General features: G+C 47.5%; 1 protein-coding gene across 1 annotated transcript; it reads right to left on the reverse strand.

Annotated features, from left to right (window-relative positions):
* Window positions 1-854: 854 nt before the first annotated feature.
* Window positions 855-15,433, reverse strand: IL2RB (interleukin 2 receptor subunit beta). The gene is made up of 9 exons (XM_063154467.1): window positions 15,060-15,433; window positions 14,609-14,735; window positions 13,052-13,175; window positions 11,768-11,879; window positions 11,087-11,235; window positions 10,478-10,655; window positions 8,606-8,702; window positions 6,717-6,801; window positions 855-5,374 (listed from the first exon to the last, which is right to left on the reverse strand). The coding sequence occupies exons 1-9, from the start codon at window positions 15,139-15,141 to the stop codon at window positions 4,538-4,540; spliced, it is 1,791 nt and encodes a 596-aa protein (XP_063010537.1). The 5' UTR covers window positions 15,142-15,433; the 3' UTR covers window positions 855-4,537.
* Window positions 15,434-23,536: the final 8,103 nt, after the last annotated feature.

Consider the following 23,536-nt stretch of genomic DNA (forward strand, 5'->3'; position numbering starts at 1 on the left):
TGACTTCAGAGGAATTTTTTTACTGCAAGTACCCCTTGCTTTCTGTTTTTTCACAGAAAAAAAAAAAAAAAGGAGATGTGGGAGGAGGCTGAGAGTGGTATCTATTTATGAACAAGGTATCTTGGAAAGGAGATGAGGGATGTGACAGCTATCTTTGCTGTCTCTGGGCTTAAGATAAAGAGAGGACTCGTGCCTGTGGCTGTTAGCTTGATATTTTCCACACCAATATTTTCCACCCAGTGCTGTTGCTCAGCTTTGGTTTGCCTCTGGTACTGGCAGACACGGCTGTGGCGTGTTTCTGTGGCTTTGCGAACCACACGCCGCGCTCGCATGGGCTCGCAGGGGAGAACACGGCGTGTGACTGCTCCCCGTGTGACATTTCCAAAGGGCTCTTGGGAGCCCAAAAGGTCCCCAAATCACTGAGGGTGTAATGACTCTGGCGCTCTCAGCCCGCGTTACTCACACACAGGACCACATGATCTCGTCTTCCTGGAAGAAAGGTCCGGTTATCGCCAGATCTGACGCTGAGCGCTTCCTGCCGCGGTGTGTCACACATCACACCCAGCATGGCTGCGAAAGCTGCGCTAGCAGCTTGCCAGCTCCAAAGCTGTCAACATTTTCACAAAAAGCGAGGGGGCTGTGTGTGTGTGTGTGTTGAAAATACTGAGCCAGCAGGACAGTCCTCAGGATCACCTCTAACTCCGCTCTCTTTTTTAGGTGTCTGAGTCCCTTGGGGCAGGGAGTAGGAAGGAGAGCTAAAGGTGTATTAGTCCGCGCAAAACTTTACCTAGTTCCCTGTTGAGAAAAGTTCTTAATCATTTCCCCTCACCCAAAGGACAGAAAAACACTGTAGATTACTTAATATTTTGTTTATTTACAAAAAAGCTAATCTGTTTTTTTGTACTCATCTTAGCAGCAAGATGTACTCAGTAAGAGTACAGATATATAGTTTGGTCCTGCAGAGAGAAAATTAGAAAGGAGAAAGTCCAGCTAGAACTCAATCTAGCTACTGTTATCAAAAATAACAAACACATTAATAACAAAATGAGGGTTAAGGAGAAGCTCCATCCTTTATTTGACTTGGCAGGTGAATATTGTCATTAAGGATGAGACTGAGCTACTTAATGCCTTCTTTACCTCAGTCTCTAACAGAAAGACCAGATGTCCCCAGGGTACTCACCTCCCTGAGCTAGAAGACAAAGACAGGAAGCAGAATAAACCCCCTACAATCCAGGAGGAAGTAGTTAGTGGCAAGCTGTGCCACTCAGACACTCCCAAATTTTTTGGGCTGGATGGAGCCCACCCAAGGGCACTGAGAAAACTGGCAGAAGAGCTCACCAAGCCACTTTCCATCATCTATCAGCAGTCCTGGGTAGCCAGAGAGGTCCCAGGGGACTGGAGGTTAGCCAGTGTGAAACCCATCTACAAAAAGGGCTGGAAGGAGGATCTGAGAACTACAGGCTCATCAACCTGACCTCAGTGCCACAGAAGATCACAGCACAGGTCGCCTTGAGTGCCATCACATGGCAGGTGCGGAACAACAAAGGGATCGAGCCCAGCCAGCATGGGTTTAGGAAAGGTTTGTTCTGCTTGGCCAGCCTGTTCTCCTTCTATGACAGGGTGAACTTCACCTAGTAGAAGAAGGAAAGGCTGTGGATGGTGTCTATCTAATCTTTAGCAAAACCTTTTACACTATCTTACCACAGCATTGTCCTGGAGAAACTGGCAGCCCATGGCATGGATGTGTGTACTCTTTGCTGGGTAAAACACTGGCTGGATGGACCAACCCAAAGAGTTGTGATTGGAGTTAAATCCAGTTGGCAGCCAGTCACCAGTGGTGTTCCAGTATAGGGGCCAGATATGTTTAACATCTGTTGAAAATCTAGATGAGAGGACCAAGGGCTCCCCTTTAGTCAGTCTGCAGATGACACCAAGCTGGGCAGAAGTGTTGATCTGCTGCAGGGCAGGAAGGCTGTGCAGAGGGCTCTGGATGGGCTGGAGTGATGAGCCAAAGCCAATGGTATGAGGTTTAACAAGGTGCCAGTCCTGTTAGCAACAGGGTCACAACAGCACCACACACTGCTGCAGACTGGGGGAAGAGTGGCTGAAAATCTGCCCAGTGGGAAAGGACCTGGGGGTGCTGGTTCAACACAAGCCAGGTGTGCCCAGGGGGCCAGGAAGGCTGATGACATCCTGGCTTGTACCAGGAGTAGTGGGGCCAGCAGGGCCAGGAAAGGGATCATCCCCCTGTACAGAGTCCACACCTCAAATCCTGTATTCAGTTTTGGGATGCTCAATACAGGAAGGACATTGAGGTGCTGGAGCATGTCCAGAGAAGGGCAATAGAGATGGTGAAGGGTCTGGACCACAAGCTGAGGGATTGCTGGAGCTGTTTAGCCTGGAGAAAAGAAGGCTCAAGGGTAACCTTATTACTCTCTACAACTCTCTGAGAGGAAGTTGTGGCAAGGTAGAAGTCAGTCTCTTCTTCCAGATAACAAATGATAGATCAAGAGGAAAATACTTCAAATTGCACCAGGGGAAGTTCAAGCTGGATATCAGGAAAAATTTCTTCACTGAAAGAGTGGTTAAACATTGGAATAGGCTCTCCAGGAAAGTGGTGGATTCACCATCTTTGGAAGTGTTTGGAAAACAAGTAGATGTGGTACTTTGCAATAAAGTTTAGTGGGCATGGCAGTATTGAGTCAAAATTTGGACTAGATAATCTTGAAGGTTTTTTCCAACCTTAATGATTCTACGGAGGAAAGTAGAAAAGCTTAGGAAAGTCTACATGGGGACAGTGCAGCTTGGATCCTTGGCCCATGTAGGATAGCAAACTGCCCATCAGAGGCAAGGGAGTCAGTGTCTCTGGGAGGATTTTCAAAGTTCATCTGGGAAGATTCTCAAAGTACAGGAAACAGCTGGCAAAGCCTTGTACTTCCCTATCGGGGAAGCTGTGTCTCCTGTTTTCTCCTGGACACAACGGAGCAGTCCGTGTCTTGAGACAGATGGTGAAGGAACTGATGAGAGGAGAGGAATAGTTCCCAAAGCCCTCCCAATAACAAGTAGGCTCAACTCCTCTGAACAGCCCTTTTCAGGTGAAATCCAAGCCAGTGGGTGACCCTGCACTTGGGACTCATAATGACATTCAGGATGCATACTGCAATGCCAGGTAACAGTGTAGGAGCAGGAATCTCAATGCTTGGCCAGACAGAGATAGGAAAGAATTAGCTCTAGCTGACACTCACAGCTGTGACAGAAGCATTAACAAGTTCAATATCCTTGAATTTTTGGTATAAATTCTCTTAGAAGAGTTTTTAAGAGATAAGAAGAACTCTTAGCACATGGCTGGTATTTTCCCACTGCTGAAAAGTCCAAAAATATGGCAAGAAAATAGACAGATGGTACAAACGGTGAATGCAGGGATCTTCCATTGCCTTAATACTTTTCTTCTGTGGCTTTTTCTAAGACAGATCAGGGCATGTAGAGGAAGAAGAAAACCGAAGTCTGTGCTATCCCCGTTCTTTGCAAATGGATTGAGGTTTTCTTTTCAGTAAAGGTGCTGATTCGTGGGTTAGTTTTCTGGGCTCATTCACCACATCTTTGCTGCTAATTAGGCAATGGTTTCCCTTCAGCAGTGGAAGGAATGGGCAGCACTGCTGTGATGTTTTCCACTTATACAGGATGTGGGATGAACTATTCTGCAATCAGCTTATCATAGTCAAATAACTCTAGTTTGCCAGCAGGGCAGAAAGGCTTTCGATTTCATGAAAAATATTGTAGCAAGAATGGGAAACTGTGTGAGTTCTTTTTACTGCCACCATCAGAGGTGGAGGAAAGAGAGGGAGGGGATTTCCCCAGTATTTTTAACTCAATAATGGGGATTTCTTTTTTACACTGCACTGCTTAGACAGCTGATGCTGTTGTGGCTCTGAGCCTGCCTTAGAGACTCTAAGGTCTAAAGTGTAAAGCTGGACCAAATAGCTTAGGATGTAATCTCTGATTAGAGCTTAAAGTAAGGACATCATAGAAAAAAAATCACACCCTTGGTCAGTCAGGAGGAGATGTCTTCATCCATTTCATCATCAAGCCCAGCACTGTTGGGCAGTGCTATAAAATCTAACATCCACATCTTCAGGCATTTCTCTGTCCCATCAGAGGTTTTTAGGCCAGTATGAGGCAAACTGATCATATGCCAGCTCAGCCTCAAAGCTGAGTGCTATTTTACACAAAAATGCAGAGCATGGAAGTGCTGGCACAGTCTCCTACCAGGAGCTGGGAAGGGAAAAATGAATTAGTGAGGTTTTGAATGTCACTTGAGAAATGTGAGGAGTTTCTATGCCATCGGAGGCAGTAGTAGAAGAACAGATTTGCTAGTGAAGGTAAGTCCTTGTTGGCTGGGTTTCTCCAGCCTCATTAGCGAGCAGTCCCGATGGGATTGATGCTGAAGTTACATTCATGTCCTGAGGAGAGAAATTGTCCATCTAGCCTTCCCTGCAGAGGTGGCCTTTCCCACTTGTGGGTCTCCTCCAGGCAGATCCTAGACAGAGCAATGGCTGTACTGGCTTTGGAGGTCCCTCAAAGAAAGGTAGGCGCCGGTGTTTGGGACCTGGCTGGAGAAGGCTGTTTTGCATGGCCCCTCATCCTGTCTTTGCATTAGAGGTGGAGGCTGTGGAGGCTGGGAGGGGGAAGAGGCAGCATTTGCTGCTGGTGGGCAGGGGTCAGCTGGAGGGCCCCCCTTCCCACTCCCCTCGGTTACACTGACAGTGTCGCTGTCCTGCAGGTCCAGTGGGTCAGGAAAGTCAGTGTCCAGCTGGCACACGGCCCCAGCCGGCTGTGAAGCTGCTTTGTCCATCACCTTCTCATCCTGCTCCACAAGCGGTGTTGGTGAGGTGCCTTCCCTCGACTGGAGAGCCCCAGGAACAGCCATAGCCTGCTGGGCTTCACCTGCTGTCTCTTCCATGAAGTTGCTCTTTTGGGAGCCCTGGCTTGCCTCGATACAGTGAAAGAAGTTGTTGGGCAGCACATTCATGTCCTCTGCCAGTGTGCAGAGGTCTGGGGAGGGGAGAGCCTGGTAGCAGTCGCCATCCTTGCTGCCACTGCCCTCCTGGCTGAAAGGCTCGTAGGTGAAGTAGACCTGACAGGGCTCGACCTCAAAGGAGTTGGAAACGTGGAAGAAGAAGTAGCCTTGGTTGGTGAAGCAGCTGGATCCAGAGTGCACACTGGTTTCTCTGGGAGGATCAGGTGTCAGGGCTCCCTTGGAAAGTAGAAACCGGGATTCCTGGTCATTCTTCTGCATCACCTCGAGCACGGAGATCTCTGGGATTGTGCTGTTCACGCAGTAGGAAGATGTGGAGAATGGGGAGGAGAGCCATTTCTGGTGGGGAAGAAACACAAGAGAGGGAGAGACAGTGACTATCAAAGTATAGCACTCAGAGAAGAACCAAAGGTTTCTACTGACTGGCCACAGCAATCAAGTGACCTCTTTTCTGTCCAAGCAAGGGTTACCAGAGATGGTGGGGAGGGAAATTCCCATTCATGATGTCTCATCTGCAGGATTTTCAGAGAGAGTATGTCATTCTGTCACATTAAAATTAGGAGTGGATCTTGTCAGCCTATGTTTTGAGATTTCTGAAGCAGCGAATTTAAGATGGAGAATTAAAATGAATCAAAGGGAATAAAAAAGGTAGGAAAACTCCTTACAACACCATAAGATGAAGTGAAGCATGGAAAACAGTATTGAGGTGTATCTCATGTAATCTATTCCTAGGTGCTGAACAGCTTCTGATATATCCACATGACCATATGCAGATTTCTTGTCTGAAGTGCTCCTCCAGACCCCTTCTGCCTAATTTTCACAGTCATCATGAGCAACATCCTCCAGTGCATCATTATCCTTAAAAATAAACTGGTTTCAATAACACCCAAACCCATTTTCTTTATGGCTTGTAAAACAAATTTTTCAAGTTCTTTCTGCACTGATAAAGTGTCTTGAGTGCACAACCCCATCCCCCTACTCTGTACTCTTTCCCTGTAGTTTAAGCTTTCTAAGTATTTTTATACCTTGGCTTTTCCAAAGCTTTGCTCTTTCTGAACCCTCTGCAGTTTGTTTCCATCCTTCTTAAAGCAAGATGCCTCTTGGGATCACCTCCCACGTCTTGCATCTGACGCTCCCTTTAATGCTGCACAGAGTGGTAATTGTCTCCTTGCAGCTGCCCATACTCACAGAGAGCTTAGGGGAGGGGAATAGTGGAGTGGGAAAAGAAGGGAAGCTGACAAGAATGCAAGGAATAGCTAAGTGCTATCCAGTGTGATGGCAATTCACAACAGGAGCAGAGGAGAAGCTCACAGCAGGAAATCTGGGGAAGAGCTGGGCAGCCTAGGGCAAGCAGGGGGGCACTGAAATGGGAGGGAGGGGGATCTTGAGAGGCCAAGCCCCCTCCTGCAGGTCCCTTGCTGTCTCTCAGGCTGCTGATTATGGGAGCAGGATGCTGTGCTTTGTGTGCTTTGCCATTTCTTTGTTCTGTAATTAGAGATTCCTCGGCTGCATGTCACGTTTTAGAAGGTCAGAAAACAGAACTTGAGCAGAGAACCCAGCAGCTGGTGCTACTGGTGCATATATTGTGTGTGCATGGGTAGTCTATCTGTCCTGGGCACGTGCAGCTGGGTGCTCCTTTCCCTCATTTCTCCCCACTCTGGTCCCATCCCCAGCCCCATACCTGAATGTCACCTCCGTGAACAGAAACAAGTGGGGGAAAAAACTTCTCAGGGTCTGGGATGTGAATCCTCAGGATCTTCTTAAACCTTGAGGAGAAACAATGAGAAGGACAAATGAAGCAGAGCCTGGTCCTGATCACTGTGACTGTGGTGGGGGTGAAAGAATGCCCTGCAATTCACAGGTACTGCCCTGGCATGGGGGAAGAGGTAAAGTCAAGCCCGGGGTCTGTCCTTCCTCTTGAGTGGTCTGAGAGGCACTACTGAGCCACGAGATGTATAGAGGTGAGACAGATAAGCCTGGCACTGGAAAATACATTTCCCCCAGCCTTTTCCCTGGGGAAAGACAACCCCTGGTTTTTCTGGTTTCTTCCCTGCCTTGCCTGGTCACCTTAGCCTCTCCACCTGCCCCCTTCAGCCCCTGTCCTGATGGCAAGCTGAGCAGGCCTCACTTGTTTCCAAGTTCCCGCTGCTGTGCGCTGATTTTTCTCTGTTTTGCTATCACCACAATGGCTCAGGACCATGTGGCCTGAGCAGGGCCATCACTGGGAAAGTTCTGCCGCAGCTCTCTTTCCTCCCAGATGCATGCTGCATGGCATAGCTGGGGCACACTGGCTGTGCAAGCCATCTGAGTGAGTATGCTTTGCATTGTCCAGAGGCCTCTCCTTCCTTGGAACCACTGTGTTGTCATCCTGAGGCAGCCTGGAGTGATCTAAGCTGCTCCTCAGCTTCTCAGAGTGGTTGGATCATCTTGTCATCCCTTTGCTGAAGCTTTGCTGTAGGATGTTGTAAGGAAAAACCCTCCTGACCTCTGGAGGCAATCAGTGTACTCTCTGAAGTATCAGAGCTTGCTAGCTCTTGCATATAAACTACCTTACATCACTGCAGATGCTATTTTTATTCATGCATGTCTAATCCTTCCTTGCATCTTACCTCAGCATTATTCTGCACTCAATTCCCCTAGGCTGATTATACTTTGTGGAGAAAGGAGGCCTTTTTAATTCCCTCTGTGCTGTGCATCTAGCACTTCCTCAACTTTGTGTAGTGACTCAGGGTAAAATAGTGACCGGTGACTTTCTCAGTATCAATCGTCCCTCAGCATGGTTCTCTGTCTTTCCTTACAAAGAAACCATCCAGCCTCTGCAGCCTCATCCCTGAGAATGTTTGTCCCTTCTCCCTGCCATGAATATCAGCTTCTTTACCCCTGACCTGAGATGAGAAAACCTGTGACTGTTTCCAACCTTCTGCCAAGCTGAGAGGTCGCTGTTCCTATTATTGTGTTGAGTAACCTTGTGAGACACTTTCAGTCCTTAATAAAAGCAGTGTCTGGGTAGAAACACTGGCAAAGAGGTCTTGAAGCATCATGTGGGTTTTATCAGTGTGTGAGGACTGCACAGACCAGGAAGAACAAGAATTGTGCTCCTCACTCAGCAGTTTTGCCTGCAGGCCCAATGTCATCTCATCCTGCCTGAGCTCTTGCTGGAATGTTTAAATGAGAAGGAAGTGGTAACCAGGTAACCAGGTACAGGGAGAGTTCCCAACCTGGTGACCTGCTTTTGAAGAGGCAATTTTGATGCACCCCTACCAGGAAACACCACTCTAACCCCTGGGTAACAGATGTGCTGAGGCAGCTGTTTTAAATTTAGCCAGGGCATGGTACCGGGTCACAGGAGAATGGCACAATACGACAGTGCTGGTGAAACCACATCATCTTGGGTGGTGTTATTTTTCCACAGGCAAATATCAGTCTCAGGAGTTTGGGCTATAAACCATAAATTAGTTTGCTTAAAGCCATCTCTATCCTGAGCAACACCAGGTGAAAAACAATCTGAGTTTTGAGAATACCCACAAGATACAGGAGAGGAACAGAGACTTAAACTTAATTCTCAATTACCATTTCAGGGTGCGTAAGTTAATGAGGAAGGCGGTCCCAATGATCACAAAGATGAAAGTGCTCACTATCAGAACTGGCAGGACTGGCTGGGATGTTCCTGCAAGATGAGAAAGAATGAGGAAATGGCTGTTAAAATCTAACCAGGATTCTGTAGGTAGAAGGTGCAGCCTTTCATGGCTGTTCAAGGTGATCAAAGTGGGCCTTTGTTATAATTTTATATAATATTATAATATTATCTAGAATTTTAATATACAGGTCAGTATATGTGAGTTCTGCTGTGTTGTGTAGGATGCCTTTGAGCTGATATGGGTTTCAGAGTCTAAGCATTGCTAAACAGATAATTTGTGCTGAACAAACAAAGCTTGAACTCCCTGGTCATAACAGCACCACAGCTAGGGGTGGCCACAGATGAGGTGGCACAGACTGCTAATTGAGGTGTCCACCAACCTGTTTCATTGCTAAGGAAAGCAGGGACTCCTAAAACCAGCTAAAGTGGGGTTGGAGGCTTGAAAGAGCATTAATGGTCAGTGGGGAGAGGGAGTCATGGGGTTCACAGGTCTCTGAGAAGGTAAGAAGATAAGGATAGAGAAGGTTAGGGATCAAGGGACTGGCTTCTTTCTTTGGGGAAGTGTAGGGAAGCGTTAGGCTAGGAAGGTTACAACTTTATACTGTATTTTAGTACTTGGATTGTAGAGTTAGAACAAAGAGACTGGGCTCCCACATTGCCAGGGCTGCCAGCACTCCTCAGGCTTGTTTGGCATCATCTCAAACATTCCTTAATCTGTCTCTTTCACACATATCTCCCCAGTGCACCTTTGCTTGGTCTTGCTATTCTGTGCCTGTTTCCTCTGCCTGCCCCTCATCTCCTCCCACCCCTCGTGTCCCTCAGCCTGGTCATGCAGAGAATCTCCGGAGCAGTTAGGAGAGAACAGAGAAAAATAAAAGACAGAGGGGACATTTTTAGCACATTCTTTCTTTCCCTGTCCTTGAGATGCTACTCAGATCACTTTGTCTCCTCTGCCTCTGGTACCCTGGTTATCTTTGGGTCTTGGTTGCTATGACAACTGGTTGCGGCTGTATCCTATTCACTGACATCACACACTGTCAAAATTTGATCGCCACAGCAACACAGTGCCCTTTCTAAACATAGCTCCTCTGTTTGTACCAAGACCAGGAACAACAGGGAGGGGTTGAGCAGAGGCAGGATAGGGGCAACGTGAGAAGGAATAACCTCTACCTGCTTATTTTTTGGAAATAGAGGCCACAGCCAACGACTCACTGGAGGGCTCTTTCTTCCAAGGCTGGAAGTTCACACAGTGACTGATGCAGATCTCAGCAGACCTTTTTTGAAAGAGTCTTATCATGCTTGTAAGTCAGTAAGTCTCTCCCAGTTTCCATGAGACTTTGCTTCTCGAGCTTGGTGTTCCTCAGCTCAGGAGCTGAGAGCTGTTTCACTGCATTTCACTGATCAATACCTCCACTAAACTGGGCCATTTTAGGAAGCTGGGAGAATGTTCCCAGCTAACATTAGCATCTGGGAAAATGCCAATCTTGGCCACTGCATCTGCTGGTTAGACATCTGGCCTTACTGCTCTGGGGAAGCAGTCCCTGATTTATACCTTGTGCATTTTGCCTGGCTTCTGGAAGTCAGAGAGGATTTTCTGGGGTCAGGGGGTCTTTGCCCTTAAGCTGTGATGCTGAGATGATCTCACCTAACTGATCAGGAGGGACAGTTTTCAACCTTTCTATTACTCTTTGGTCAACACAGCTCTTCCTACACATCTTCCTTCAGCTTCTCACCCTGTTTTGACCATTCTACATTGTTTGCCCTGAGTCCCCATTTTCCCCTCCAGGTCAGACTACCTGACTTACCCTTATGGTCAGCATGTGTCCTCCACAGGACCGGCTTGCTCCAGTCACTCCACACGCCTTTGTAGTCGCTCCTGGCACTTGGCCTTGCACGGACAGCTGCTTCATACTTAGAGTTGGGTGAGAGTCTCTCAAAATTTGCCCACATCTGGTCCTGCTCAATGGGCAAGTTTGCAGCCTCCTGGGAGTAGGGCAAATTTAGAACATCATTAACACCCTGGTTTACAGCCTCACATACCCATCTTCTCCAAAACCCTCAGAGAACACTTGTCTCAAGTCCTTATACCTCGTGCACGGCTTGTTCACCCTGAAGGAAAATTCTTCTTTGCTTTACTTTTCCCATACCTTTCAGGTCTGTCCTGAAACTGTCTAAATTTTTTTGTGACAGCACTAAGTAAAATAGGATCCCCATCTGCCTCCTTTTCATCACCAAACACTGGCAGCAGGTGACACAGATAAAAGGGCAGGGGCTGTCATCCTCCCTCCAGCTTCACCAAAACTGCTTACATCCTGAGAGGAGGCCCAGGAGCAGGTCCTGGGGGGACATAAACAAGACCAGGATTCTCCAGGACTCACATGGAAACACATCCCAGCTTCCCCCTCTGTACTCACCTCCCAGGACTGACTCACGTGTCGGAACCGCACTTGGTACTCCCGCTTCCCATCCAAATAGTGAGAGGAAATATTCAGGCTCCATGTTAGGTTGGAGGTGTTTTCAGTTATGTTAACCAGCTGAAGGTCTCCTGGAGGCCTCAGCTTTACTGGAAAGAGAGAAGAAGCAGGGCTGATGTCCCCATACTCTGTCCGTAACAGGACTGCACACCAAGCCCCTCAGCAGCAGGACATCTCCTTGGGATGGGTAAACTCACACAGCCAGCAAACAATGTCCCTAGCAGATGTTTTTCCTCTGGCTTAGTGACCTGAATCCTTTCAGCAAAGACTGAAACATGCCAAAGCTGTCTTAAAGAAGCGTGGGAGCACATAACTAGAGGGGGGCAGAGGAAGAGCAGCAAGACTTTCTGTCCTTCCTGCAGCACACATTTTTCGTGAGGGCAGCTGAACCATCATGACCTGTTTGAAGCCAGATATGGGACAGGACAGGGTGTGGCTGGCATGGCACTGTGTGACAGAGGAGCCAGTGGCAGGAATCAACATTGTGCTCATTGTAGCAGGGGACAAACAGACAAAGGCCTAAAATCAGCTGTGGGTGTTGCATAGGAGTGGATGAGGAAGGAAAATTAGCTATCCTCTCATGGGGAAGCTTCAGAGACCAGAAGACAGATAAGTACTCACTATTTGCAAATGGTTTGAAGTTTTTTATTTGTTCAGGTATTTTGGTTTTGTTCTCTCCAGTGTGGCAATGGACAGACAAGTTAAGACTGTCTGCAATGGTGAAGCACTGATTCTGCAGGGAAAATTAACCATTAGTGACAGTGAAACCTTGTGAATAAGCATTCAAATTTCTAAGCATTGCCTACACATAAGATGATTAGGCATACTTGACAATAAATATGGAAGGTATTTGTAGCAGAAAGGCATAAATCTCAGTGGTGAGTGAGGAGCCAAAAATTTACATTTCATGTGGTTGGATTTTTTTTGTTTGTTTATTGACAAGAAGGGCACAAAATATTGTGATACACTAGTCTCTTGGTATTCCTGTGTATGCTGACTAAGCAGGAGAAAAAGTTACTCTCTATGGATTATATTTATTGAGAAATTTTATTTTTACCAGAACATTTTATGTTCCCTGGTAAAACTGAGACCGCATTAGTATTAAACTTGACACTTGAAATGCAGTGATGCTGAAGGGCCACATACATCATACAATACTGAATAAGCAACAGAGAAATTAGCTTGATTAGAAAGAAAAGATTTTGGAGCTATGTACCAACCCTGCAATTTGTCTTTGCACATGATATGCAAATGTATGAAAGCCTGTCTGTCATTAGAACTGGTTGTGACTTTACCAATAAAAATATTAGCTCAAATTTGGGTGGATGTTTTCTGAAAACATGGGAACTGCAGTGACACTGGATGTGACTGAAGGAAGTACATAATGGATCCAAAATAAGACTGATTTAAATAAAGAATAATAGGTGGAAGATTTGCATCACCATTAGCTCCAGTGATGTGTTGCTGTTGCATCTTGCATTAGACACATCTAACCACATTTCACAGTAGCTAATGATCTGGAAAGTGGTATTGATAATTTCTAGGAAAAAGAGTTCAAGAGGTGATCTCAGAGCTGGTGGTGATGCCCATCCCTCCTCAGAGGAAGAGATTTGGGCCAAACACAGGTGACTGAGACATGGGACACTGCTGATGATCTGTCTGTCCTGCAGCTCTTCTGTACGTGTCAGCACAGCTCACAATGAAGCCAATCCCTCCTGCAGGGGAACCCACGGGAGGCACATATATCAACAATACACACCAAGCCCCATCCCAGATCTGCACTCAGGGATTAGGTTTGGCCTATTTATACTACTCCTGGATGTTGCACTGTTTATACACCCAAAATGCATATGTAAATCCTTTCTCCTTTGTCCTTAGCCAGGACATCGCAGATGAATTACTCACATTAACATTTTGGTTGAAGGTTTTGATGCATCTCCTCAGTCCTGTCATATGCTCTGCCTTGGGTAACTTGCAGTGCTTCTTGGGTTTTTCAGATGAGGGACGTGACTCCAATGGAAAGCTATAGCTGGAAAGTTATAGCTTTGTAGTTAGTCAAATACTGTGTAATACTAAAGGGCTTTCAAAGCATTTTACATTCTACTGTATTTGCTGAAACGGTTACAGGAAATATTTAATCCTACTTTCTCTCCCCACTGTATCACTCAGACAAATTTTATGTGCTGGCACAAAGAAGTCAATGCACCCCAGTTATTTCAAGGCAAAGATAACATCAGATTTCCAGTTTCAAAGATTTCACAAAATCCTCTTCCTATTGTCTCTGCTTCCTGTTGATATCAGAGGGCATACAGAGCCCAAACTCACCTACAGCAACACGGCCCTGGAAGACAGATGCCTGTTCCAGCCCCTCTAGGCTTTACAGGTCTCCCTCCAGACACTGACAGTGCTGTAGGATCTCAGATACTCAGTGACATGCACCTTCTGAGCCACGTCACATCTCAGTCAGCCAGGACAGTACACCTCAAGTGGCATCACTACATCGAAACCTCTCCTCTGCCCCGACAAGGGAGCCCCAGCTGAGCTCTGGCGTGGGGTGTGGCAGGGTGGAGAACATCTCTGGGGCTGCAGCTGGGGCAGCGTCTGACTGAGGCTCCTCTTCCAGCTCTAAGGTCAGATCAGGCCTGGGACTCGCTGACAGTGGGGAGGGTTCCACATCCAGCCCCAAGTCCAGCCACAATCTCTGATTCACACTCATGGAGCAACATCAGTGTTTTAGCTTTCTAGGGACATGCATCAGCCCCAAGATATTTGTCAATCTAACCCAACTAGAGGTGCCTCTATGACAGTGACAAATAACCCAGCCAGTGACAGAATCACACTGAGCCTGTCCTCAAGGCAGGCACCCAGGGCAGACCTGGGCTTGGCTGGTAAGCCTCTTGGCTGCAGATGTCCTATCTGGAGATGACAGAGACTCAGCCAGCCCCCAGTGCACTACTGGCCAAACACCTCCCCTCTCCTGGGAGGCATGTAAAAGAGGAAAACAGCATGAACTGGAAGAGATGAAAAAGACAGGGGAGAAAAAGAAGGACAATATTTTGCTTCTCTCATTATTACTCAAAACACAACATCTCAGCTCATCTTGGCAATCACCAAATGGCCTCTGTATAACTTCAATTCCACCCTTCTCCAGCCCCATCTCTATACATCCTCATTTTCCATTGAAAATGCCTTTCAGTCCCCAGGGTGTCTGCCAAGGAAGAAGGATTTTTTGAAAAGTGAAGTTCAGATAGAGCCATGGAGCTGGAAGATGGGTTGTGCTAGACAGTTCAGGACTGTCAGATGGCAAACACTGAGCAGTAGCTGCCAGCATCTCAGCCCACATAGAGATATAGAGTTCAAGACAAAACACCTCAGCTCTCTCCACTACACCTGGCCTGAGAGGGGGAAGCCTACATTTTTCTAAAGTGGCATTGTTTTCCCTCAGTCTCTCCAGTCACCCACCTGTCACAAAAGCCTTTCTTTGATAAAATCTCCAGCTGGCACGGTGCTTCAGCCAGGTCCCTGCCCGGGTCCCAGTCACAGAAGAGAGCTGCCCGAGAGTCATACCAACAAGTGAGGCTGGAGGCACCTGCCAGCAGAGAAGAGACAGACAGCAATGTGGCTCAATTAGCAATGATGCTTGGCATTAATCATCACCCCAGACAATGCTGCCCCATCCCAAACTACTGACTGAATCCTCTGCTGGCACGTCCATGTAAGAAAGACAGTGCCACTCATTTCTCTATATCTTTGTAGGCTGAGTGCTCATCAGAGACCTGTAACATTGCAACCTCCCCTGGCTGCACATTACAACACAAACATTGCACAGCAGCATACGTGGGGCACACACTGCCATGGCTGACTGCCCTCCCTGTTCACCCAGCTGGCACAGGTGAAAGGAATCGCTTCTTACCTTGTGCTGAGTCTGAGGCCCATGAGGGAGGCATGAGGCTGAACAGGCAGAGGTGAGACAGAAGCAGCAATGAGGGCTTCATCAGTACTGGTGACACACTGAAAGAGAGAAGACACCCCCACAACACAGCTCAGCAATGGAACTTAGGAGGATGTCAAGATGTCATCTCACAGGAGGCATCCACTGTCCTAGGATGCAGTGCCAGTCTTGTAGGTCCAGAAACTCATATCCCTTCCACTCCGGAGCCTGCACCTTTCCCTCAGCACCTCGCTGTTCTCCCGCCTTGGGTGCTGTGCTCAGCAGGGAGGCTGTTCACAGGGCAGCACAGGGGCTGTGTGCAGGAATCTTGTCCTCTGCAAACGCGAGAGTGAGCACGCAGCAGTCCGTGCGCGCTGTCTCAGGCTGCCTGCTGACTCAGGTAGAGAGTGCTGCCTCGGCTGTGCACAGCTTGCGCTTTGAAGAGCTTCTTTTTTTGGTAAACCCTAGGGCTGAAATAACTAGGTGCTTGCTGAGTAAGAGGGTCCCTGGATGCAACTGACAGAAGTTAGTTGCAGAGCTCATGGCTTAGGAGGCAGGTTTTGAATAGCATGTTTGGGACAGGTGGGGGAATGAGGGAGAAGAAAGTGTTTACCATGTTCTAGAAAGTGAAGGCTTTATAAAATATATTTATAAAATATATACCATATAAAAATATTACATAGTAGTGTACAAACAGTGCATCATCCCCTCCAAGTAGACCCTTTCTCTGCCTTGGAAGTTAATTATTTTAGCTGAATCAGAAAATTTGGGCTTTGTAATTAGGAAACTCAGCAGCAGCTCTCATCCAGACCAGGCATCCAGGGAGCCTCCTTGTCTTACCATGCCTGTACAGTCGTGTTCCATATTAGACAGACTGGCCTTACAGTCTTCTCATGCAAACCTCTCTCTCTCCCCGTCCACCTGGACACCTGGACCTTGAGATCAGCCTTTGCCCACAGGAGAGGAGAAGGAGCTGCCCTCACCTCTCACCAACCCTGGAGCTCAGGCAGAGCTGAGGAAAACAAAATGGAAGCTTCACTGGACCTTGCCAGGACTGCGAGAGGGGTGTGAAGATAGGGTTTATAAAGGGCCAGCATGAGCTTAATACCAATTTCCATTGTGATAAAAGATTAGATTCAGAGGAAGAAAAATATGATGACAACACATTAGCAGACAGGGGAGAGAAAGAGAGAAAGCAGGCGGCATGGTTGTGAGATGTGGGGTATGATTTGAGAGGATTGTGGAGAGACAGAGAGATAAATATGTTCTCAGCCCTTCCCAACGGTGAAGTGCAGTTTGTCAGATTGAAACTCCTTCTAAGATGCTTTCAGATCAGCCACCCCCATGTGGGAGAGAGCTGGCATTACCCCCTTTACCTTCCAGCTCCAGGCACTGAGCAGTCCAGATGAAGGGAGTCCCTAGGGTCGTGAGACTGGATGGCAGCAGGTGCTGGATGTCAAACAGTGAGGGGAAGGGTGAGGGGAAGAAGGGAGAGTGATGAAGGCAGATATCCTGGCTCAGTGCATGTCCGTGGGAGAAGCGGTGCCTGCAGCCCGGCAGTTCTGCTCCAAAGATGTTTCTCTCATACGCGCATGGTCTCTGCCTCCTCTCTCTCACCTGTGCACAGGAAGCTGCTGCTTGCCTGCCTTGTCAGACTGAGACAAGGCCTCAGAGTATTGAAAAGGCTAGCAAGGCCAAGAATAAAAAAAACCAAAAGCAAACCGCATTTTACTTCCTGCTTATGATAAAGCAGTAAGCACAGAAACAGGTCTGGAGGGGTCAGGTATTAAGCAATGCTCAGACATTCTGGGACCAGTTTCAAACAATTGCTGGGAGGCAAAAGAGAGCAAAAAGGACCTCTTGGGATACTGGCAAGACCCATATCTTCCTCTTTGAGGCAACCAAATGGATCACTCATATTGCTCTCAGGGTCTACACAGGTTTACAGATCACTTTGAAACTGGGGGCAGGAGTCTGTCTACAGTAGAAATACCATGGACTACTTTGTGAAAAATAGCTGGAGTTGCTGACCTGAGCAACACCTGAATGAAACCAGACATGGTTGCCCCAGTTTTAGAGGATCCGTGCTGGGTCACAGTGGGAGTAGAACCAGGTCAATGCTGAGTGTGAACAAGTTTGAGGCACGCCCTGACACTTGCAGATGGTGTGACACCACAAGAACACCCATCCCACTGCCTCCCTACCCAGCCAAACACCCCATTCACTCCACAGAAGGAAGAACCACACTTCTCTGACCTGAGCCTTGCAGCTAGTCCAGCCAGGCAATAACACCCTGCAGTAGCTGCAGTGCCTGTTTGGCATGGCTTGTCCATTCAACAGGCCAGAAAAAGATAAAAAAAATATTTTCACCTTCTTCCAAAGCTTCCCATGCCCTCACCTTTGCAGACAGATAGCCCTTTTCTCTGCCTTCACATCCCAAGCCAAGGCAGATGTACAAATGCAAATCCACAGCTTGATGGTTGCCCGGTTCACAGATAGATACGGACCTGCAAACATGTTCTCACACCCCTTTCTCTTTTCCATACAGAAATAGAATTCTCTGAAGTTCAGCACATCACATTTCCTGTCTGCTCTGGGCTGTACAATGATGGCCATTCTTGTGAGGCCGCATGGTGAGAGTCTCCTCTTACACGGACAGCGGTCACTCCTTCTCTCTTAGAGCAGCTCAAGGCCCAAACTCAGGTTTGGCAAGAAGGTTTTCCTGACCAAAATTTGCCAGAGGCTAATCTCAAGTCTCCAGGCAGTTCTTGATTGAGGACTCTGTAAACCTGGAGGATGGGACCTAGTATAACAACGAAGTGATCTTGGATTCAGGTAGTGGAAAAAGGGTGTAGGAGGAAGATAGGTTCTTAGTCACAGGAAGCCCAGCCCAGAGACTGGATCTCAGAAGATACTAGACCTCAAAAAGAAATTGTGTTGGAAAAAAACACAGTAGTTTGAAGGCAGAGCCATTCTGCAGAAGGGTGCAATAGTCACTCCTCATGGCCATTTCTAGGAAAGCGTTGCAGCTGATCCAGAACTAAGCACTCACTTAACCAGCAGTAGCAGAGTGCACCACCTCTTTCTTCATCACACACAACAAGGACCAGGAGTCTTGAGAGCTGTCATTTGAATGCATCTGAAAGCTCTTGTCAGGCCAGGCTTGGGGAGGACAACTAGGGAATCAAAGCCAGCCAGCCTCTGCTGAAGAGGAGCAGGGGAGAGGATGGGCTGCTGTGTGCTCTCCTGCTGTGGAAACTGCTGGCTGGGTATGCTGCACCTTGGAGGCTCCCATTGGGATGGAGATGTAATGGATTATCAGGCCACAGACCACCCTTCCTAGGAACTCTGAAAATGAATGCAGCTTGCTCTGGCACAGAAATCCTCAGCTGAAGCAATGAAATTCTCTGTAAGTTCTTGGTATCACCACCATTGCAGCTGAAATGGATCATTCATATTAACCATAATTTTTCCTGTTTGTCCTTCAGGCTAGAGAAACCTACACGTTCCTTAAGACCAGAGATCACTTTGGAAAAGCAAATGCACATAGCACAGGTGTTTTATTGTTCAGCTTATCAAGGAAAAAACCTCCACTGATTCCCTTTTTTTCCTTTTTTTTTTTTAATATATACATAAAAATCCTATGAGGTTGATTGTGCACTATGGCACCTGAAATAGTAGAAGAGGAAAATTTAACATGTAGTCACCTCCTATAGGGGATGGGTGGCTGATGCAACTGGAAACAAGGATTTGTGTGATCAGCTGCCTCTCTGGAGGCTGTGTTTTTCTAGATCTGTTTCTCTATGATAGGTTCTTGTGCAGATTTTCTGCTGTCTAGTAAGGACTGATGTCACATTGAAGACCTTCCCATGGAGGGTCCCAATGGAAAACAGCACTCCTCTATCAAGATACCCTTGCTCAATAAGGGATTTACCTCTTTGTCAAGGGCAACTGGAATCGATTGACTTTTCCAAAACTGTGAAGGGAGGGGGAATGATCCCATGGATCAGCTACAACCAAACCTCAACCTCTGTGGAGGCAAAAACTTCCTCAGCATATTTTCCTTGGAAACACAGTTTAAAATGTATGAAGCAATGACCATGTGGCATAAATTAGAGGGTTTCCTCCAGAGACATGATAATGGCATTACGTCCAGACCCCACCTGGCACATGTGAATTTTGCTTGCTGTCAGCACAGGTTTTGAACTTGATTGCCCAAGATGCTGTGCTACTGAGAATGTGTTGTTTTTTATCTCCTTCACACTGATATTGTTAGGAATTGCGCCATTCTGTAATGTGAGAAGCCAAACAAAACCACACTGTCAGCAACACAAAGAGGTGTTCTTGGCTTTACCTTCCTGTCCCCATAATGGTGGCTGAGATAGGTAAACTCTGCAGTCAGTGTTGTTGCTCAGTGTTAAAGTAGCAGGTAAAAGTGTGATGATGGAGGTTTGGTTAAAGGTGTTGTTTGGTACAGATTCGTTTCAGGGGCAAAATAAGTTTTAAAAATACTCAAGACTGAGGCACGTACTTATGCACAAGACTTTTTGCCCTCACATTGCTTTCATTGGAGGAGTGCTGCTGAAACTGCTCATTTTCAGTTGTGTGTCCACTGAGAGTCTCTGCAAAATGGCAAAGGTGAATGGGGGAGCAGACATAGAAGAGGCATGAAGGGCAAAAGCATTGTGTGGTGTCAAATTACCCCACAAATCATCAGCCCATCCTGTTTGTTAGGCTGGGGACACCCCTTCCCTTTGCTGGCTCTCAGTGGGACCAGAGTGCCAGGTTAACTGGGGTGCCTTGCAAACTGCCCAGCTCACCGGGGTGAGCTCAGTGGAGGGCTCAGCAGATCCATCTCGGTGTCCTGTCCCCAAGGCCCTCTGGAGTGGAGCAGTGGAAAGGGCACAGCACCAGCAGGAGGTGAAGGCAGGAGGGCAGAGATACCCGATGGCCACTGAAGTTCGCCGCTTGACAGCATACAGTGAAGGTCTCTAGAAGCTCTGCAAGTTATTTCTGGTACTTTCCAAATAATGTTGTTTTAACTATAACCTTTGCATTGAATTTCCTGCCAATCGTATGCGTGCGCTTCTCAAAACTACGCTGTTGTTCTACATCGGCAGTAATTTTCCCCTTAAACTGTGGTTCTACTCCGAAAAATGTCTGTAAAAATGGCCTTGTGGGAAACCACTGCTCAGTGTATAAGTGAGGTCTTTGTTGAATTTGTTCACATTACAAGCCTGTAAGAGGTTTTCCTTTGTATCAAAACAGCAAACTTGGGCTGATGTGAGAGAGATTTTTTCCCTCCTGCTCCATGATTCCTAGAGATATTGCTGCTACAGGCTAAACACTGCCCTCAGATAATCTCCATCACTGTGTTTAAGTGGAGAGGCATTTAAGCAATAGAGTTTAAGATCTGGAATCGGGTACCACAATGGAGTAACAATGCTGGGCAGCAAGTGCTAAGCCTACCTATAGGGCAGATGATATTCCTGCATGTTTTCCTTCCAAATTCTGCCCTACAGAGTTACCTGGTAGACATGCCTGATAAAGGCAGTAGACATGAAATGTACACATGAATACACAAAATGCTCAAAAGTAGGGACAGCCCTTCTGTAGCCCTGTAGGCTATAGAAGAACGTGGACAAAAGTGGTAGGAGGCTGAGGCATTCACAGGCACCTTCACTCAAGGCAAGTCGAAGGTCAGAGGTGGGAGGTGATGGAGGAGGTGTTCACTTTCACTCCTTGACAGTGATGGTCACAGCCCTAGAGAAGTGGGGGAAAAGGGTGGGAGGGAGAGCATGCTACTTTCAAGCACTTTCACTCTTAGCCTGCCTGGCTGTGAACACACTGCTATGATCTCATGAGGAGGAGCATGGGACAGTCACGAGATGCTCCTGCTTGGGACCTGAGCCCTGGCTCCTCACTATGTTTGGGCTGAACTAGACAGTGTCAGGACTGGCTGGAGGGGCTGGAGCCAGCAGCAGAGCCAAGCTTTAAGAGAGCTCCTAGGAGGGGATGTCTGTCTCCCTGATGAGTGCTCGGGGTGCCACAAGGGCTGTTCAGACCCAGAGTTCCTCCCTAGAGACTCTCAAGGAAGACCTGGGCTGTCACCCTGGGCCTGGCTCAGCCACATGAAGGAAGACCACTGCCTACACCCTTGTCTGAGCCTGGGGACATGGTGTCTGAGGCCCAGCAGGCATTTGAGCCACAGCAGTGTGGCAAGTGATCTCTGTCATCTTAATCATGGTGCCTCTGTATGCAGATGGTCTTATTCTGGGCACGCTGCAATGGAAAATTCAGCAATGGGAACTGGAAGGAAGGTGTGTACCCAGGGGACTATGATCGTGTGTGCACAGCTCTCACATCCTCTCTGAGTCTCAATTTCCACAGCAGAGAAAGAGACATAAATGACACCTTCCCATCTTCTTCAAAAACAGACTCACAGACCAGGCTCTTGCATCACACCCAGGTGTGCACTGCCCCGGTCTGTGGGGCCATTATTGACTTACAGTATTTAAACATGCCTCTGCAAATCCCTGAGGGTTCTCCTGGCACTGAATACTGAAGATGCATGGCTAGACTGCCTACAGAACTTGCTCACAGACCTGTATTGAAGATGGATTACCTGTACAAGTGACATGTTCCACAGGAAGGCAGCACAGGACACAGGGAACAGCCTTACACCAAGTGTATGCCCAAGCAAGGTAATGAGCTGAATGCTGGCTGATTTCCTATTCAGCGTCAGTGGCTGCTCTTGTCCTTGAGGGAAATCATTACCTTATTACCTGGGCAGTCTTGGAGAGATAAAGCCCTGCTCTGTTTTTCAGCCTGTCAATGTGTTACATCTCTCTCTGTTTAAAGTTAGAGGGTACAAATACTTGACAAGCCTAATATGAAGCAATGACAGCTTCCAGACCTAATAAATTGAGAAGAATTTAGGGATTTATTGTACATTCAAAATTGCTTGAAGGCAAGACACAATACAGTAAGGAGATTTTTGAGAATAAACCCTCAGGTATTTTGATTATCAAGGCTTGCTTCCAGTTTAATCACATTTCCCTTCCTTCTCCAGAGGAAAAAAATCATTACAGCCACCACCCCCATTCTGCTCAGAGCTCTCCTTGCTCCTCCGTTTTCTTCATCTCTCTGCCTGAGCAGCTTCTAGAAAGGGAGTTAATTAGATTGTTGATTTTGTTTTAAAATATGGTTGGTGATGTCATGCTTATCCAAGGGCCAACCTCCTACTCCCCCTTAAGCCCTTCTGGGGGTTACTGATTTGTGACTGCAGTAATTATTAACTTTCATGTCATTAAAATGCCTGAACAGAAATTACTTGTTTGGAGGCAGCTTCCTGTCTCCTTACAGCTCACTGCTCAGGAACTGCATTCCTCTTCCTCCCCTGGGCTCAGCCTGAAGTGCTATTTTCCCTCTGCTCTGTCGTTTCCTGGGTTCAGCTCTGCCCCCATTTGCCCTCCAATGTTGCTGCTCCCCACCTTGGGAGGCAGAAGGTCTGCTGAGAAGGGCCACAGCCAGTGTACTTGGGTGTAAGGAGTGGAGGGGAAGGGTGGTGTTCAGGTGAACCACCTGACCCAAGGACTTGAGGGCATTTCACTCCCTCAAGGGATGTACCACTACCTTGTGAAACAGCTCAGAACAGAGCCCCCCAGGCCTCCTGAGAGCACACCTCTGACAGGGTTTTACCTCTGGGACTGCTCCTCTGAGCATTTTCCTCCTATGGAGCCCTCCTGTGAGGTGAACTGCCTGCAGCAGAGTGGCTCTGGCCCCATGAGGCTGCACGCAATCAAAAAGATTATTTTGTGCCTATGGGTAGGTAAGGTTGTATGTTACTGGAGACTACTAACAAGATCCTAGTGAACATTGCAAGACCACCACTTGGAGGAAAAACAAGCTCTGTGGACACTACTGTTTTCCTCACTGTGGTCTCTAAGGAACCTGTAGATGGTCCTTGAGAGATCCAACCCAGAGCCCTGTCCGTATGGTACCTGTCAAGTTTGTTGCCATAACAGAAAGCCCAAGCTGCAGCTCACCTCATCTGCTCCACAGGCTGTGCCCCTATTTGGGAAATGGGATGTATATGTCTATGAAAATGGGACTTAGTTCACTGAGAGAAAGACAAGCAGGGTTACACTTTCCTCCTCTTCTCTTCCTGACTGATGTGCTTGGGCAGGGGGAAATGTCATTTTGTGCATCACTGTTCCCTGTTGCTCTGGTAGCTCCCACATGAGAGGCAGGAAAGGGCACAGAGCATGAAGCAGTTCAGAATTTCACCCTCCCTCTCCCTGCAGCTGCAAAGAGCAATTGCACAGGGCTGGGAGGGCTATTTTAGGCAGGTGCTGTGCCCTGCAGTTGGAGCAGGCTGCAGGGAAGGTCCGTGGGGGCACTGCCCTGTGCCTGCACCTGAGCACACAATTGTGCACACAAACACACAGAGAGCACAG

Source organism: Melospiza melodia, chromosome 4, assembly GCF_035770615.1.
Source record: "Melospiza melodia melodia isolate bMelMel2 chromosome 4, bMelMel2.pri, whole genome shotgun sequence".
Taxonomy (NCBI): Eukaryota; Metazoa; Chordata; class Aves; order Passeriformes; family Passerellidae; genus Melospiza; species Melospiza melodia.

Excerpts from the sequence above, each read along its gene's own strand:
- IL2RB (XM_063154467.1), bottom strand. The coding sequence starts at position 15,141 with ATGAAGCCCTCATTGCTGCTTCTGTCTCACCTCTGCCTGTTCAGCCTC. Across the intron at positions 14,736-15,059 it reads GGCCTCAGACTCAGCACAAG|GTGCCTCCAGCCTCACTTGT; the intron begins GTAAGAAGCGAT and ends CTCTGCTGGCAG. Across the intron at positions 13,176-14,608 it reads AAGAAAGGCTTTTGTGACAG|CTATAGCTTTCCATTGGAGT; the intron begins GTGGGTGACTGG and ends ATAACTTTCCAG.